Genomic DNA, 18,356 nt, shown 5'->3' on the forward strand with positions numbered 1-18,356 from the left:
GTCTAGCATTAATCATCAAATTTTCATCATATAAGAGAGCTAGCAGCAAATTCATAAACATGCTCTCTCAATTCAGCTCTACCTTCGCCCCGCATGCCAGCACTGTTTTTTTTCAGAGAAATCAATTTTCTGTCGCCAATGCTCGATGCTACATACACAGCAGAGCATTATTCGCTATTACCAGCATTCGTCCTCATTAGAACATGAACACGATCGACAGCATTTCATAGCCTGTCCCGACATCAATGATCTAATGGCTCCGAAGCCTCTGGTCCATCGCCTTGCCATTCCTTGTCTGCTGGACAGATTGCAACTTCTGCCTGGTGCTTGCTTGCTTGCGCGCGCAGCGGCCAGGCATGTGGCCGGGCTCGTCGCCGTGGCGGACGCTGCCGGGCCGGTGCACGGGACGCAGGCTAGCTGGAGCCTTGATTACCTGTTGCCCCCCACGAACGAGTACCAGCGACATGCTCAGGCGTTCTGCTGTGCCTGATCGAGCTCAACACCTCAACGAGCACAGGAACAGGTAGACAAAAAGAAATGCAAGCCAAGGGCACATGCGCAGGCGCTTACACCCGCGGCCGGAAGATCCTCGGGCGGCGGCGGCCGTGGTGGAGGGCACGGCGAGGCGCCGTGGGTGCGCGGCCGTGCCGTGCCCGTGCGTGCCGGCGGCGGCCGCTTGTCCTTTCCGCGGAGCGCACGGGGGCGGTCTCCCCTGTTTCCATCCCGACTTGCCGTGTCGTGTCGTGTCGTGTCCCGCACCCAGGCAAATTAAACCAGTCCGTGGATGCGGATTGCGAGAGCCATCAGAATTTGACCGGAGGACTAGAATCCATCAATCAGGCATCCGCCGGGCATGTTTTTCATCTCGATCTCCTGCACTTATCGGCTCAACAAGCACTCCGATCCATTCGTTCTACTTCTCCTGATCTGATCGCAGATTTAAAAAGCAGTTTTAATTAGTTTAAACCATACCAATGGATCGGATTCATTCAGTCCAGGCCACATGTCACATCCCCATTGTCCCACGTACGCCAGAAAGGGCCGCCCGGCGGGGCCCAGGGTCCGGTCTCCGGGGGACATGGTCCAAAAAAATTATTCAGAGACAAGGAAAGAGATGCCCCACCAGACAAGACACCACACAAATCTCTCTAGCACTGAACTCCCCTTCAGTTCATCAGCCCAACCTCCCTAATCTCCCGTTTACATTACGAGTAAGCATGCATGTTCGGGGGCTTATAAATAGCATCACCTTCCCCTACCACTCGCTTCATCAGCTCGTATCTCTCATCTCTCCATCCACCACCAACAACCACACCGAATTAACCACACACTGCAGCTTGCAACAGCTACCAATTCTAGATCAGGGACAGCTTTGCTCCGCTAACCAGATCATCAGGAAGCAATGGAGATGTACATGGACGGCAAGCAGTGGGCGAAGCTGTCTTCGAGCTCGAAGAAAGGGAGCCGGAGGTCGGCGGCGGCGGTGGCGCCGGCAGCCGACGAGGGGAGCCCGAGGGGCGTCAGAGCCCGGGCGGCGTCGAGGGGCCCGGCGGCCAGGTCGTCGGCGTCACGGCGGCTGGCCAGCATGGTGAGGGAGCAGCGGGCGCGGTTCTACATCATGCGCCGCTGCGTCACCATGCTCGTGTGCTGGAAGGACTAGCTGCTGCTGCTGCTGCTTCTGGGCTTCTGGCTGACACCGCCTGAAGGTTGTGGGCTTGTAGGCCCGGGCCCGGCCCATCAGGAGCTCTACAGAAGCCACGGGCCCTGCTGGGCCCAGCCCAACCTGAGGGAGAGAGATGTGCCGATGTTTGCTGTGGCCATCCTGTGGTTCCTGGTAGTGTTTCTAGTGTGCCAACAAATTATAGCTTGGATGTAATTGCTGCCTGAAGCGCAGCTAGCATTGTTGTAAAAACGCTAAGCCATTGTTACTGCTACTCCCCTTTTCTCTGTTACTGAATTGTGTGGAATACATATCTTGATCACTTTTCATTTTTGTCAAGCGTGCGCCATTATTTGTTGAACTATATTGGCATCAACATGGGACAGATGATGGACTGGATGTTTGGATTTGGTACAACTAACCTGTAACCACTGGATACTCAGGCAGAATCTGCATCAACCAAATGGTGGTGGTTTGTGGCTTTGCTGCACATGGGTGTGCAAATGTGGACTGGACAGTTGGTCGATTGATGGGTCACCACTTTGTCGCTTCCCCTTACAGTTACAGTCACAGGACCTAGCGCCAACATGCGTATCCTGACGGTCCACAATTCTCTGACGAAACTGCCATTTAAACTAACAACAACAGTGTATCAGTATGAGCAATCTAGTACTGATAATAATGAACATAGACATACCTGTATCGTGATTACCTTGACCTGATTCAAGTGTTTGAACCTTAATTTGTACACATCTGGCGTGTCCGGAGCTCGTGTCCTGTTGCTAACCGATCGCGGCACATGGATCCTCGTCGCCTCCACTGAACTCACAGGCTAATGCATGATGGGTTCAGGTTAGCAAGTGCAAAAGGAACACTAACTACCATGCATGAGCATCTCTCTCTCTAACGCACCATGCTTAGGCAGAATTTAGTTCCCAAACTTTTTTTGCACAGTATCCGTCACATCGAGTTTTCAGACACATGTATGGAGCATTAAATGCAATTGAAAAAATAACTAATTACAGAGTCTAATTGATTCATACGAGATGAATCTAATAACGTTAATTAATTCATAATTAGATATTAATTGTCAAGTAACAACGAAACATGCTACGGTACCGAATCCAAATTTTTTCACCAACTAAACACCCCCTTAGTATATCAGGGGCAGGCACACAGTTTGCACTTTGCATGCCGATTTGAAAAATACGTGCGTCTCCGTTGCAATCTTTCGGCTGCATGTCGGCACACCGATCGATTGCGCCCGTTACTTAACCGTCGTCGCAGCGTGACGCCATGATGCGCCGACGTCGCGGCCGGGACACGCGTCAGGGAGCTAGCAGCTAAGCCGGCCGCTTGACCGGCCGCCGGTCAAATCATGACGCGCATGTGCGTGCCCGGATCCCGATGCGCGGTCGCCGGTCGCTCGCCCACCCCTGCTCACCGTCATGTGCTTCAGAGTTAGTGGCAAATGGGTTGTGATCGAGCTCTAAATCTAGCTGGGGAGCTTCACATGGCAGACAGTGGTGTGGCGACAGAGCAGTGCAGCATTCATCGACCATCGTGATCATTGGCATGATCTCTCTCAGGACTAGCTAATTCCTGTCGTTTTTGCAGGTTCACGAGTGCTTTGCTTTGGGATTCGTGAGGGTGCACTCCGTTCTAAATATCAGAGGAGACTAAATTTTGGCTGAAGATGAACTTTCAGCATCGCTGAAGCCGTTGTTGCAAATCATTGGCTAGTTATTTTTTCTTTTAGAAAAGAAGAAGAAGAAGAAATCATTGGCTAGAGCAGCCCAAATGAAATGTTTGTATTTCAGATTATGTCGACGCATTTTCAAGCAACAACTCTGACAAAGACAGGTTCTCTGTCTGGGGTGTGTTTAGATCCCCAAACTCCTCCAAACTAAACACAGTGTACTACAGTGGTTTTCCCAGCGCTATAGTGTTTTTTTTGCATGGGAACTAAACACAGCCCTGAACGCCCCTGGCTGATCACTGCCTGTCTTGCCGATCGATCGAGAGCCTGCTGGCCCTGTGGCAAGTGTTTGTCCGGAGTGCCTGCCAGCAGCGGCAGGGGCGGTGCCATGTGGGCTTGCGTGCCGGCGGCCATGGGCGCACGCCCACATGAGATGCCGCTGCTGGCCCAACGAATGGCAACGCGATCAATGCCTGAGCCGCGACCGGCTGAACGCTCGTCGGCGACGACCGATTAGCCTCGAGCTTAACCGGGGGATCGGAGGCCCACCTGTCAGTGAGAGACAGCTAGCTTCGGTTCAACTGCTAACAACCGGAGTTGCCTTTGCTTCTTGACAGTTGAGAGACGACGTGCCATCCGACGCAATTATCGGATTTGGACACGCACGAACGCGGCAAGGAAATCCGCAGGAGGCTCGGACATGAGCCGATAAGGCTGTCGGTCTTTCTGTCGAGCAAGTTGCAATGCGAGCTCAACTCTGTGCATCCAGGGCGACACTTTGTCGTGTGCGTGTGTGAGGGGGAAGATGAAGAGGCTTTGACCCTACAGTTAGCTAGGGGCGCTCGGTGGGCGGGCGGTCCATGTCAAGGACGCATCGAGAGGCCATAGCTGCTCGCTCGGGTCATCACCAACCGAGGTCCCTTGAGGTAGGAGCGGTTCTAGCCTGGCCGCAGAAGATCCGCGGGCGCCGGAGGTGGACGCCACGGGCGGGCGCGCGAGCGCAACCGATGCCGTGGCCTGTGGCCGCGGTCGCTGTCGTTTCTGCGGAGCGCACGGGTGTGGCCTCCCCTGCTGTCGTCTCCGCCGTCTCATCTGCCCGGCCGTTCTCATCTTCGTGGCCGGCCGGCCGCGGGCGGCGCCGTGTCGCCCAACTGTCCCCCGCAAACACGCGAGCAAGCAAACAGTTTAATCTCGAGCTAATCAGGATTAACGATTGCAAACGCCCAAATGATCACGGAGACGGTCGATCGGTGTGGTCCGGGGCGTATCAAATCAGCACGAGAGGGAGCAGAGCAGAGCAGAGCAGACCGTGCGGCGCGAGCCGAAAGGGCCGGCCGGGCCCTATCCCCGGGGGACATGGTCCAATACACTATCCTGGACATGGAAAGAGATGCCCCACCGGACAATGCTTGCAAAAAGGAGATGATTAGTCTTAGTTAATCACCCCTGGCCTCCTACCCAATCACCTGCTAACAGCACATCACAGGAAGGCTAGCTTGGTCATCTGGGGGCCGGCTGGGCTATAAATACCACCCCAAGCCTCACTCTTCCACCTGCAATCACCAACCACAAGCAAGAGACCTGCTGCGCATTTGCAAAGTTTGCAACAACAACCACAACTCCTCGTTTCAGAGATCGAGCTAGCTGTTGCCATTTGCCACTTGAGTTCTTGCTCCAAGGGAGGGAGAAGAAAGGTAGAGAGGTAATGGAGATGTACATGGATGACAAGAGCAAGATAATGTTCAAGAAGGGCAGCCGGAGGTCGGTGGCGGTGGCGGGCGAGGGGAGCCCGGCGGCAGGCTTCAAGGCCCGGGCAGCGTCGAGGGGCCCGGCGGCCCGGTCGGTGCCGGGCCGGCTGGCGAGCCTGGTGAAGGAGCAGAGGGCCAGGTTCTACATCATGCGCCGCTGCGTCACCATGCTCGTGTGCTTTAGGGACTGACTAGTGGAACTGGAATGTAAGCCTCCAGGGCCGTGGGCTTACCAGGGCCCTGTGACAGGGCCCAATTGGGCTGGGCCTATCCCGGTGGTAGGTTCATGTGTCGTAGTGATTGACGAGTTCTTCTTCACAGTCAGAGGAAGAGAGATCAGAGATGTGCCTGTTCTGTGGCCATCCTGAGCTTGACGGTGTTTATAGTGTCAGAAAGTTAGTTCCTGTTCTGTCTGCATGACAGCATTGTTTGCTGCAAAACGCTAATACACTCCTGATTCCAGTGTAATTAAATTAGGCTCCTGTTGCCATGTTATTTCGTTTCCCGGCGGGTATCACAAGTCTGAACTCTGAACAAGGCAAGACGATGATGGTCGGCCACCTTACTAACGCCCGAACCATTTTACAGTGCTCTTCTGATTGTTCATTTTAGATATCTGGATTGTTTTTTTTTTAATTGTGCACATGACAACTGAAGATAGAAGACACGGCTGAAAAGAAGAGAGACCAAAACTGTTGAAATTTGCTGTCATTGATGACTGAAACACAGCCTTCACCTGTTACAACAAACTCTCTTTTACAGAAGTTCTGTCAAAAAAAAAAAGAGGGAACGAATATACGTAGCTACAAAATCTGACATACTGCTGATTTCAACTCCGTCAAGATCTGAAAGAATCTGTAAAACTCCGACAACACTCAGAAGAATCTGCAACTACACACAGATTAAACACCATGCACTATCTGCTGCTAATCATACGGTTGATCGAGGTGTATGATCCGATGAACGCACAAACGACCCCATTCATTATGATGATTATGCACAGGATGATCTGAAAAGAAAGGGAAAACTAGGTCGTAAATATACAGTGCTAAGTTGTTTCAGGCTTCAAGTTAATGTCTGTATTTCGGGTTAATTACCTCCCACAAAGGTACTGCACCCTTCTTGATGGAGAGATAGCATGCACATGGAAGTATCAGAGCCTGTGAGCCATCAATCATATTTTAAATTACTTAATAATTTTGTTCAGTTAGCCCAAAAAAGTCCATCGCAGAAGTTTGGGTAAATTTAAGAGCTCAGAACTTACCACAAGCATTGTGAAGACAGATCCAAGCAATGCCATCACCAGAGCTGCAAATCAAATGGTATTGGAAGCAGCATTAGCATGCATGATGTTGTGGGGGTAGATTTTACTAATTAGGATTTAGGTAAGAAAAAACTGATGTTCAGTAACTGAAAAGAGCACTCACCGAAATATGGAAAAAGCAGAGCCACCGCAACAGTTGAGAGGACAAGGCATGTTCTAACAGACATTCCAACTAGGTAACTCTGCATCCTCTGTGGCAGCGCCTCCTCAATCGACAAGGCGACTGGCGTCATCGTCAAGGCATACTTTGTATATGGATTTACAATCTGAAACCAGAAAATAAAAAATTCAAGAGTACCAATTAGCATTTAATCCTTGGTTCTAATTCTAATGCAATGAGAGAACTTTCAGGGAGTTTTTTTCCTCGTACCGTCATCCAAATGGCGATTTTTGAGGGAATGTACTGTTGTGGCAAGTTCAATGTGAATTGTGACATAGTGGACTCGCCAAACATCAGAAACCCTGTGACGGCTACTCCAGCATACACAATTGTGACCACTGTGAAGCTGAAACAGTGGAGAATTGTATAAAGTAAGAAGACAGCAATTTTTACAAGAAACAGCAAAATTATAGTATGATTTTCCTGAATAATGGAGATGACAGTACTGTAGTTTTTCATTTTTCAGGTTCAGATGCTACTCAATAGTCTTGATTATTGAGGTACTTACCAGAACAGGAGCACAAATGGAAACTGCGAGCGATCCTTCATCGACGAATATATGTTTGGAAAAACTGAGTGTCCTGAGTAGCAGTATCCATAAAGACCAAATGCCACTGGAAGGTGGGTCAGGTTCACTGCAGCACCAGAAGGGTGGAACCCAATTCCTTCTCCAATGCCAACCCAGAATAGGCAAACGATAACTGTAACTGTTGCGATCACACCTCCGGCTGCAAAAGTTCAGTACAAATATGGTCAAGAACAATCTTTCATTCACTGACAGATTATTTTTGTTGTTCAGAAACTAACTGAAGTAGTGGCGACAAGAGTCAATTCTATTGCTGTCGTTCTTTAGAAAAAAGAGAAGGAAACATACATTGCTCTGAAAGATCAGATAAGAGGTAATGCAGTAGAGATTCTACATTTCTACTTACCAGAAAGATATGAGAGGAGGCTGAGGTTCCTGAGCCAGACTGATGGAAGAATTGCCAAGGCCATTGTGATTGCAAAGAGATTATGCGCATTCAGGTTGATGCCGGTAAAAGTTAAATGTGCCGAGGGAAACACTGAGGATAAGCTGTCTCCTAGCAGCGTGATGAACTCCACACAGCTCGCCTACAAATATGAGAAATTTTACTTCTGTTCAACAATCAAAGCCATTCTCGAGTAAGTTTCAGAATTCAGATAATACTTACATAAAGCTCCAGGTAAAGAACAACCTGCAAAAGAGATGTGATCACTGATCAGTCAGGTAAACAAAAGATGAGGCGATTTTTTCTGCAGAAATCATTATTGTCAGGGAATACATACCGATACAAAGATTCGACCAAAAATACCAAAAGCGACTTGTCCAATATCTGGGTATGTCTCAATGTTCGGCGAACTGTCTATGCATCTCTTCAGAAGTAAGCCGGTGTAGCACGAACTGCCACCCAACAAGGGCAGCAGTAGGAGGCTTAACCATCCTCCTTCCTTGATTCCATAAGCCGTGGTGAGAATTCCAACGCCGCAAAGAACATTGAACCCTGAACATTGCAACCAGAGATGTTCAGAAACAAAAATTAGCATCCATGATCCTGAACCTAGCTAACTCTGCAACTGATACTAGTTCATATATTCAGTTATGATGAGCAACAAATATGCAGGTATGATGTTTTGGCATGAGCAACAAATATTCAGTTAACTGAACGCACCATTGATGATTGATTGGCCGTTGCTGCACTTGCTAGCAGGCGGCGGGAGCTCGATGTAGTCGGACTTGAGGCACGCCCTGGACGGCCGCTCCGGCAACTCGGCCTCGTGCGCCGCCTGCGGCCGCGGCCGCAGGCCGATGTTATCCGCGAACTGCTTGACGGGCGGCTGGTGCAGCGACGACTGCGAGAGCTGCGAGAGCGAGGGCGGCAGCAGCGGCCTGGTGAGCGGCAGCGCCGAGCCCTCCCCCTTCCTGAGGAAGGAGCTCCCGGCCTTGAGGAAGGAGCTGCCGAACTTGGTCAGGCTCGGGCTCGCCGCCATGAGCGTGCTCACCGTCGGCGACGGCACCGCGCTCAGCATGTCGATCGACTGCCTGCGCGAAACGGAAAATCCCGCCGAGAGGAAAAATCAGCCTCGAATCCTTCGACACATCGCATCCGCGCCGCGCGCGCGCACCGCAAGCATATCGTCATCGCAGGGAGAAAGCAGAAGGGGATCGGAGATCATCAGGCGATTGGTTGGGTGGTCGACGAACCTGTAACTCTGCGGCCACGTGCCCTTCTGGCCGTCGTCGGGAGCGTCCCGGTCGCCGTCGCCGCGGCCGCGACAGCGGCCGCGCCGGTCGTCGTCGTCGCTCCGCTCGGAGAAGGAGCCCTCGTCGGAGGACGTCGGCGGGGAGCCGCCGTCCCGGTCGGCGCCGAGGTCGTCGTCCTCGTCGCCGATGAACAGCAGCGACCGGTCGCCGTGGCCCATCTCCTCGTCGCGGTCCATCGACGTACGGTCCCTACGGAAGCGCACGCACTGGCACTGCACGCACACAGCCCGCGTCAATGCGCAAGCAAGGAGATCAACAACGAGATTCCAATCCCATCGCGTCAGCATATAGATCGATCGGTGCCATCCATCCTCGAACGGGATTAGGGCAAGTAGTTAGTTCGCTGCACGTACCTGATCACCCGGCGGCGTCTATGCGATCCGATCCGATCCGACCCCCAACCTCGAGCGAGCGCGAAGAGGGAGATAATGAGGCCGGCGAGCAGGAAGAGGGGGGAGGTGGAGGAGGGAGAGATCGACGAGGCGAGGAAGACGCGGGGCTCCGGTGGTCGCGGACTCGTGGCCGCCTCATGCGTTCTGAGTTCTGACGATACGCTGCCCGTCCATCTGAGGAGGCAGATGACGTCGGATCGGCCGCGGCGGCTGACAGTGGGACCCCTGCTAGGCCGTCTCCCGCCACTGGAGCGTGGGCCCGTCCCTCTCGTGGTGCGGCGTGCGTAAGGCTATGTCCAACGGTGCCCTGTAAGGCTCCCTCCCCCGCACGTACGGGGAGCTTTGGGGGGAGGAAGCCCTCCAACGGCTCCCCCCATGGCTCCCCTGTATATTGGGGGGAGTTGAAACTCCCCCCACGTATGGGGGGAGTTGAAACTCCCCATTTATCTCTAATCACACCGTTTCTTTACGATATTAATCCCGTTTGAGCCCCGTAACACGATAATAATGTGTATTATGACAGTATAAATACTGTATGTTTTTTTTTAAATTCAAAAACGTTAAATAAATAGTTAGTTAATGAGTGATAGTATATAGGGGGAATAGATATGAGGAGAATGGTTGGAGAGAAGGAGTTATAGGGGAGGAATCTTTTGGAGGGAGGTAGTAAAATATAGTAAATAGTACGTTTGGGGGGAGTTGGATGGGGGGAATGGTTGGAGAAAGCCTAAGCGGAGTTCGAAATCTCACCGTTTGGTGGTGGGCTGGAGAGCAGCACGTGACAGCTTGTTTCGATTTGAAATCATGCGGACTCCCGCAGCAGAGGAAGGTTAGTTAAAACTTTTTTTGTGACCGAATATTCTATCCTCCAAAAAAAATCTGACCGGGATATGGAAATAAACAGCTGGAGCTTAATTATGTAAGCCAGCTTGGGTTAATTCACGTTTAATAAATAAATCAAGATGGAAATTGTAGGTTATATAATTAAGCCGCTGTTATTTTGGTCTTTAAAGTACTTTTGTGTATCCTGTCCTAATTCTTTTGAACTTTTGATTTGATTTGTGCTTGTAGCGAAGGGGTATATTTGTTCACCACAATAGTGTCACTAGCAAATATGTCGGTGCTGAGAATCAATACACACTGATTAGTCTCCTCTGATCCCTCGAACATGTTTTATAATTTGGAAGAAAATGAAATACAAAGATAAAAAGATCGGGCCGAATTGGCTATATATTTTGACACACAGACGTGCAGTGCTTTACTCTTTCCATCTTGAAATTATAAAGACATTTTGGTTTGTCCTAAGTTAAAATAGCCTAAATTGTTTGCTGAAATTAATAGAGAAGAATATTGACATTTAACGCCCAGATAAGTAAATTATGAAAATATATTTCAAAATAGATCTAATTATTCTTATTTAACATTCAAAATATTATTACTCTTTCTATAATTTTGATCAAACTTAGAACAATTTAATTTAAAGTAAATCAAAATATCTTATATTTCAGGACAGATGGAGTACGTCTAAGATTTCATACTCCAATACTGTAACATCCCTATTTTTATTATCAAAATAAAACTTATTTTGCGATTAAACGTAAAATAATATAATAATACCATCTTTATATGAGGTGTTACATAATTAAACTGTTAAGCAATCCTTACGGTATGCATATACTCGAGCTGCTGCTGCGTCCACGCCCCTTTGGCTTGCCCCCCCTCGCTCGCGCTCGCGTTGCATGCGCGACAAGCTGGCCCCTCGACGGGACCGCGCGCTGCACCCGGCATCACGCCGTGTCGCCCACCGCCGAGTCCCCACCTCACTGCAGCCTTCTCGCCGGCCAAGCCCGCCTCGTCGCGCACGCTTCAACGCTACCATCACCTCAGCTACAAGCTCGCCGCTGTGCATGTTGACGCCGAGTTGCCGCAGCCCACGGCGTCGTCCTTGCCACCCTTCCTCGCATAGTGCCAAGCCGCTGCCACCGAGCTGCCGTATCGTCCCATCACCACGCCGAACTGCTCGCCGGGCCAAAGCCAAGCCGGCCGCCGCCATGCGCCACAGCGCCTCAGCCTCGCCTCCCACACGCCGCAAGCGCGCCCCTGTGCACCCACGCGCTCCACGCGCCCGAGATGCTCGTTGCACCCCTGCCCGACCCGTCCCGTCGTCCCTGAGCTGCCTCGCCGCTCGCGCCGCCGCTCCACGACACCGGGCGCCATTAATGGCCGCCAAGAAGCTCGCCGGCCGGCCACCAGCGCCCCTCTCTCCACCGCCATCCAGCGCCTATAAATAGGCCTCCACGAGCTCGCCTCGCCACCACCAAGCACGCCGAGCTGCGCAGCTCCACCGCTCGTCTTCCTCGCTGCTCCAATTTCCCGCTTCACTGTTTCTCCCCCAACAGCAAGCCTCCTATCGATCTCCCCCACCAATCCATCTCGGTGCAATTCCCTTCGAGGCGAGCATTTACATAATCTCATCTACCTCACCCAACCCGTGCCGTTCCCTACCCCTGCCTGAGCCGAGCTCCCATGGCCGTAGCCATGGCTGCTCGGGGCGGACCTCCTTCCACTCCGTCACCCATGCCCGGAGTCACCGGAACGGAACCCCCTCGCTCTCCTCTCTCTCCCCATACCCTCGGATCGGGAAACCATTGACTGCAGCTCGATTCCGGCGATCCTCCGGCGAGCAGCCACCGTGGCAGCCGCCGCCGCTCGTGTTCGGCGTCTGTCTCGTGCCCTCCCCCTCCATTCCCTGTGTGGGCCACAAAATAAACCGAAAGTCTGGAAACGGTAGCCCATGTGCTGGTCTGAGCAACCCAAAACAAAAACCAGCGGCCCAGCAAAGCACCACGACCAGCTCCCTCCATTTACATTAATTCATTTTCGGAATTAATTAAGTACTCTATCTTATATCTACAATATCTCATCCATCCAAGCTCCGATTCCGTTGATTCTTTTTCATAAATTCTTCTAAAAATATATACTATCTATTCCTCTAATTTTCATCTCCCTTCGAGCTCATTTTATTTTATGTTTATGCTTGCTTATGTTGTTCGCTGGTTGTGCTGTTTCCACCGCGTATGACGAAGTAGAACCGATTCCAGAGGAGAACCCAGAGGAATCGGGAGACCAGGACGCCGCCGCCGACGCATAGGTAAGCGAAGGCAAGTCTCATCGATCCCTTACGTTGACCATGATTGATCCTAAGGAAGGTAAATATAAAATTTGCTAGACTTAGGGATTGCATGAGATGATACACTGAGGGTATGAGAGAAACCATTGATTGAAGCCATGTTGCATATTGATTTATTGTCAGACTGGCATATTATCAGACCTTGTTAATTGATGAAACTGGAATGGGAATGAGACCAGTGAAGTGTGGAATGTGTTGGTGCATGCGCTACCGTGGTGGTAGACTTGCGACCGAGCTCTGTCGTGGTGACATCTCGGGTTTGGTTGGTTATGGTTGTTGGCTGCCCTGATGAGCCTTAAGGACCGAGTGTTGTGGTGCCATCTCACCTAACCTACCTTCAGTACGACCACATGAGCTTGTATGGGTTAGCCTTAGTCTAATCCCACTGGCTAACCTGGTAGTCGTCTGAGGTGGATATGTTTTGGGGTGAGACCTGGATTGGTCCAGACCCGGGGGTTTGTGGGCGACTAGTCGGGGTTGAGCCATGGCTGGGTGTCGACTATGACGGAGCCGTCTCTGGACGGTGAAGTGCGTGTGGGTAAACCGTACAACCTCTGCAGAGTGTACAATCCATTCGAATGGTCTGTGTCCTCGGTTTGGACAGATTACGGTGTGGACATCTCAACTAGTTGAGCCACCTAGCCCCTGAGATGGATGACTGTTTGAGTTACCTTTAATACTATATTTGTTATTTATTCCAGTTGATTAATGGACCTTTGCATATTAATCTGTAACTCCCTCCCCGTAAGGGTGAGGTGGGACTTGCTGAGTACTTTCGTACTCAACCCTTGTTGATTATTTTTTCAGAGGATCCTGACTTTGTGCCTGAAGATTACGAGTAGATCGTGTCCGCACCCAAGCTGATCGAGTGGAGCCGTGATGGACGAAGAGCTAGTCTTGCATGTCGTTATGCTACTCGTTATCCTGTGGTTATTTGCGGTAGCTTTGTGTTGTCACTTTACTCCTCGTGTACGGGTTGAATAAAGCTCTGTATGACTTTGGACTCCACTTGATGTAACATGTATTGTACCAGAGACTTGCTTCGGTTATTAATATATGGTTTAGCCTCGATCTTTGGGTCGGGGCGCTTCAAATACTCTCATCTGGCATGAAGAGATTTTGAAGAGACTTGCTCTCCCACCTCACCTAGATTTTTCCATACCTCATATATATTGCAACCTTTTCTTAAAACTGATTGAAAAAGTCTGGTTTACATCCTCTAACTATCGCAAAAGTCTGATTTTCAACTTTTAACTTCGAAACCGGATAACAAAGGTCATCGAACTGTTGAAATCGTGCAAATTTGGCCCTTTAGGTGGTTTCAAAGGTGGTTTTCCATTTTGTGAGAATTAAAAATATTTAAATTTAAACTAAAAACTTCATAAGTAATTCATTTTAAATAAAAAATATAAAATGGGTATCAAATGTTTTCTAAAAATATAACCTATCCATTGAAATGATACTTGTTAGTAATTGAGGTCCATTTTTATATGTTTATAATATTTTGTTGCTTATAGTTATGCCTATTACTTTAGTACTAGTTTTCATATTTTTTTGATTTAAATGAACTAGTTTGATTTTTTAAGATCTAATTAGAATTTTTCAACTTTTTGTGAAAAATACAAAACTACCTTTGAAACCACCTTAAGGGCTAAATTTGCCCATTTCGATAATTAGATGGTTGGAGGTTGAAAATCAGACTTTTGCGATAATTCGAGAATGTGAATCGTAATTTTGCCAAACGGATTCAACAATATACAAATTCTGATTCAACCAGTTTAATAGGCTAATTCGACATTTTACGAGGACCAGATATTTATTTATGAGTTGCTCCCCACCTGATCTTAACCATCCATCTATTACAGCAGGGATCCCACCCACTAAAAGTTCAGTAAGAAAAATAAAAACTCATCTATATATTCTATATAGATGCAACCCACTAAGTGTCATAATTGTATTTCTCTCAATCATCGTGCTATCACGTCATCAATCCACTAAGTGCCATGTTGCTATGTCATCAACCCACTAAGTGTCATAATTTCTATTTCTCTCAGTCATGTTTTTCAATATGTTGCGATTCATCAAAAGTATAAATAAAGAAGAAGCCCAACAGCCAAATTTTTTATTTATCAATTAAAAATTACTCTATGCAACATACATATGTTAAATCCCCTCCCTTTATTTTCTTTTATTATTGTCTCATGAACATTATTTTCATTTATCATTTAAATATTAGTCTATCTAATATTAGTAAATAAATCCACATTTGTTTCAAAAAAAAACAATTAGTCTCCTATGGTATTTCTGTCTTCTAAAATTGATGCATCCCACTAGGAAATGTTAACAAAAAGAAAAACAATTAGTCTCCTATTGTATTTCTGTCTCCTAAGATTGATGCATCCCACTAGAAAATGTTAATTTATATTTCTCTCAATCCCCATTGAGCCACCAACAATGGAAGAAGCACTCCTTCATCCACCTTACTATGTCTCTTCATTTCTCTCATGTTTGTAACCTGATCATCCAAGCTGTCATTTCCTTAAGTCTCTCTATCTAACAATACACTACCACCACCTCCTTCCACTTCTCATGATCTGTAGAACCCAACACTCTATATATTTTGCTTAGTCGAAGCCATCGTAGCGTTACACACACTCTCGACTCCATTATTTCATTCGGTTCTAGTAGCTCCTTGCCTTCCCCAGCTGTTTTGCTACTCTTAAATTTTGTTTTGCATCACTGTGGCATGCAGGAAGAGCACCGTGAAGGATTGTTCCAGGTCTCTTCTCTTCTTTGTTACACATTCATTCATTATGTTCTGATATTGACACTATGTTTGGTTCCTCCTTAATATTTTACTGTTTAATACAACTATATTTGTACAACTATATTTCCAATTATCAACATTTCACGCACAACTGCATTCCTCACATTTCATTTTAAAAAAAATATTTGCATAAATTTCGCTTAGCCAAAGAGTTGATACAAAGTGGAATCAGTTCACAAAATGATGCAGACTTTTTCTATTTTCTCCTAGAATAAAATTAAAGTGATCTTACCATACCAATTACGATTCCTCTTTTTATCAGTTTCATCAACTTGAATTTTTTTATATGTACTTTAATTTTAGTATTTAATCATATCTTATATACAACCATGCCATATATCTCTAATGCTAAAATTGACTACAACTTCATGTCTCTATCTTTTCAATACACTCAACTTCAACACTTTTGTCCACAAATCCCGTAGCAACGCGCGGGGTATTCAACTAGTATACAGTACAGCTACACCGGTGCGTGTCAGCATGTTGGTGGCTAGCAGCACCTTGAGTGGCCCACGGGCCACGGCTGTTTTTGCTACCAGCATGTGGGCCGCGCACGCGCATGCAACCATGCCAGGCCAGGACCAGTGTTGCAACCAGGCCAAGTCCTTTTTGCCCCTCTGAACTTTGGGCCGAGTCCGCTTTTTCTCCCTTAACTTTGAAACCGGTCGACCAGCCTCCTCAGACTCCCGAAACCGGTCGCAGGACCTCCTTGAGCGGGTTTGAGGGCGGTTTTAGTATTTTTCTTTTATGTTTATTTTAACTAAATCTTTAAAAAATCATAGTAAATCACAAAAAAATTATAAAATAGAAAATCCAATTTTGTTGGACTTCATATGAGTAGATATCCGCAGTGAATATATTATATGGTATACTTTAGTATAATTTTTTGCTATATCTTTAGATATATAGTTTTCTGTAATTAATTTATAACTACAGTTTTGGTCATCCAATTATGATAAAATTTTTATGGTAGACTAATCATTATATGATTGAGCTGTAGTAAAAAAAATTATAATTATTGGATAGTATTTGACTGATCTATAGATTTATCTATATAAACTAGATAAATCTATAGAAAAATCTAGACGAATCTATAGATAAATCTAGATAAATCTATAACTTAGTCATACATGATCCAATAATTATAAAATTTTTATTGTAGCTCAATCATATAATGATTAGCTCACCATAAAAATTTCACAATAATTGGATGACGAAAACTGTAGCTATAAATTAATTACAGAAAAGTATATATCTAAAGATATAGCAAAAAATTTGTATTAAATTATATCATATAATATGTTCACTGCATATATCTACTCATGTAGAGTTCAATAAAATTAGATTTTCTATTTTATAATTTTTTTGATTTACTATAATTTTTCAAAGATTTAATTAAAATAAATATAAAAGAAAAGTAGTAAAAAACCGCCCTCAAACTTGCTCGAGGTTGTGTGACTGGTTTCGGGAGGTCGAGAAAGCTGGTCAGCTGGTTTTAAAGTCAAAGGAGAAAGCTGGTCAGCTGGTCCGCCCAAAGTTGATTTTTTCCTCCATATTTCCTTGGGGTTTCTGGACGGGCCCTCCGTACCGACGCAGGCATGGGCTGCAGCGTGCGCGAACTCAGAGGCATTGTATGCCAGGGTGGCCCGGCCCAGTGCTGCCTAACCGGCGCCGTGTGCCACGCCAATACTTTGAGAATATTTTTTCTTCACCTGCCACTTAGTGAGCTTCGTACATCATGTATAATCATTGGATCAATATACTCAAACTATAATCATCACCCTCTCTCACCTGAACCTTCCTCTCGTGCCCGCGCCGCCGCCGCCTCGTGCGGCCGGACAGCCGCCACCCGCCACAGCGCTGCCCCTGTACTGTGCCAGCACCGAAGAAGAAAGTGGAAAAATATTGAGGTTCAACATTTTCATAATATTGATTAAATGGATCATTAATTCGATTTTGATGGACTTTATAGATGAATTAGTTAATCATTTTTCACAAGATATATAGGAGCCTATCGTGTGCCCTTGTCGTTAACACGCGAATGGCGGCCAACGGACGTACAACGCGTGGCCACAAAGGAACAACACGTCGACACCCATCACGCCCCCACATCAAAGCCGTTGGATGAGATCACCGGTGAAGGTTTAATCTTAACACATCCCCTCCATTTGATCCAACTTAAGATCAACCGGTAGATAATTTTCCTAAAAAATCCTATGGAAACAAATTATAAAAATATAATTTCAGTAAAAATCCTATGGAAAAAATATGAGGAAATGTATGTGTGAATATGGTATTAAAACTCTTTCAAAACTTACTGGAAAAGTTAAGGAGAAAATGATATATGCCATGTATGATCATCACTCCATGTTAAACATATACTCCCTCTGTTCCAAATTATAAGTCATTTCAAGAATCCTGGAGAGCCGAAGTTTTTCAAATTTAACCAAATTTATATGACAAGATAATAATATTTATGATACAAATTAAGTATCATTAGATTCTTTGTTAGCTATATTTTCATAGTGCACCTATTTGATGTCATAAATCTTTATATTTTTCTCTATAATTTTGGTCAAACTTTGAGATTGTTTGACTCTCCAAGATTCTTGGAATGACTTATAATTTGGAACGGATGGAGTAAGAGTTTCGGAGAACAACATATGCCTTTGATATCCTCTAAAAGTATGTGCATGAACTCCATCCATTCTATATTATAGATCGTTTTAGCTTTTTTTTAAATATATAATTTTATCATATATCTAGAGATAGCGTATATATACATAGCAAAATCAAGGTGTCTATAAAAGATAAATAACTTATAATTTAGAATGAAGGGAGTATAAGATATGACGTAATATGTGTTACATACCTCCTGTTGACGCGAAATCTGGTCAACACAATGAATATGCTAGAACGCACGGGTCATGAATGGACCGAATTGCCGTGGGGCTGCGTAGACCAATCAGACCGGTTCATCAATCTGATCAAACTAGATTCCTCATGTTTACGTAACCGGTCTAATCAGTTTGCACCAGATTTTTCAGCAAACCTCAATTGCCCAAATTTTGA

The 18,356-nt window shown here is 46.7% G+C and overlaps 3 protein-coding genes across 3 annotated transcripts; 2 read left to right on the forward strand and 1 right to left on the reverse strand.

Moving 5' to 3' along the window:
- The first annotated feature begins 1,156 nt into the window (after positions 1 to 1,156).
- On the forward strand, positions 1,157 to 1,993 carry LOC120701570. Its single transcript, XM_039985566.1, has one exon. The coding sequence runs from the start codon at positions 1,403 to 1,405 to the stop codon at positions 1,658 to 1,660; it is 258 nt and encodes an 85-aa protein (XP_039841500.1). The 5' UTR covers positions 1,157 to 1,402; the 3' UTR covers positions 1,661 to 1,993.
- A 2,934-nt stretch (positions 1,994 to 4,927) lies between these two features.
- On the forward strand, positions 4,928 to 5,602 carry LOC120701571. Its single transcript, XM_039985568.1, has one exon. It carries the CDS (start codon positions 5,065 to 5,067, stop codon positions 5,296 to 5,298), a length of 234 nt encoding a protein of 77 aa, XP_039841502.1. The 5' UTR covers positions 4,928 to 5,064; the 3' UTR covers positions 5,299 to 5,602.
- A 199-nt stretch (positions 5,603 to 5,801) lies between these two features.
- On the reverse strand, positions 5,802 to 9,070 carry LOC120701572 (amino acid transporter AVT1C-like). The gene is made up of 11 exons (XM_039985569.1): positions 8,816 to 9,070; positions 8,283 to 8,653; positions 7,900 to 8,114; positions 7,785 to 7,808; positions 7,524 to 7,704; positions 7,100 to 7,319; positions 6,802 to 6,937; positions 6,535 to 6,697; positions 6,372 to 6,415; positions 6,205 to 6,267; positions 5,802 to 6,116 (listed from the first exon to the last, which is right to left on the reverse strand). Exons 1-11 carry the CDS (start codon positions 9,049 to 9,051, stop codon positions 6,024 to 6,026), a joined length of 1,746 nt encoding a protein of 581 aa, XP_039841503.1. The 5' UTR covers positions 9,052 to 9,070; the 3' UTR covers positions 5,802 to 6,023.
- Between the last annotated feature and the right edge of the window lie 9,286 nt (positions 9,071 to 18,356).

This window comes from Panicum virgatum, chromosome 3K, assembly GCF_016808335.1.
Source record: "Panicum virgatum strain AP13 chromosome 3K, P.virgatum_v5, whole genome shotgun sequence".
Classification (NCBI taxonomy): domain Eukaryota; kingdom Viridiplantae; phylum Streptophyta; class Magnoliopsida; order Poales; family Poaceae; genus Panicum; species Panicum virgatum.

Bases quoted from the DNA above. Each gene is read 5' to 3' on its own strand.
- LOC120701571 (XM_039985568.1), top strand. From the start codon at position 5,065: ATGGAGATGTACATGGATGACAAGAGCAAGATAATGTTCAAGAAGGGC.
- LOC120701572 (XM_039985569.1), bottom strand. From the start codon at position 9,051: ATGGACCGCGACGAGGAGATGGGCCACGGCGACCGGTCGCTGCTGTTC. The intron at 8,654-8,815 runs GTTCGTCGACCA...CGTTTCGCGCAG, and splicing joins ACGTGGCCGCAGAGTTACAG to GCAGTCGATCGACATGCTGA. The intron at 7,320-7,523 runs GTAAGTAGAAAT...GAACTTTTGCAG, and splicing joins CCTCCTCTCATATCTTTCTG to CCGGAGGTGTGATCGCAACA.
- LOC120701570 (XM_039985566.1), top strand. From the start codon at position 1,403: ATGGAGATGTACATGGACGGCAAGCAGTGGGCGAAGCTGTCTTCGAGC.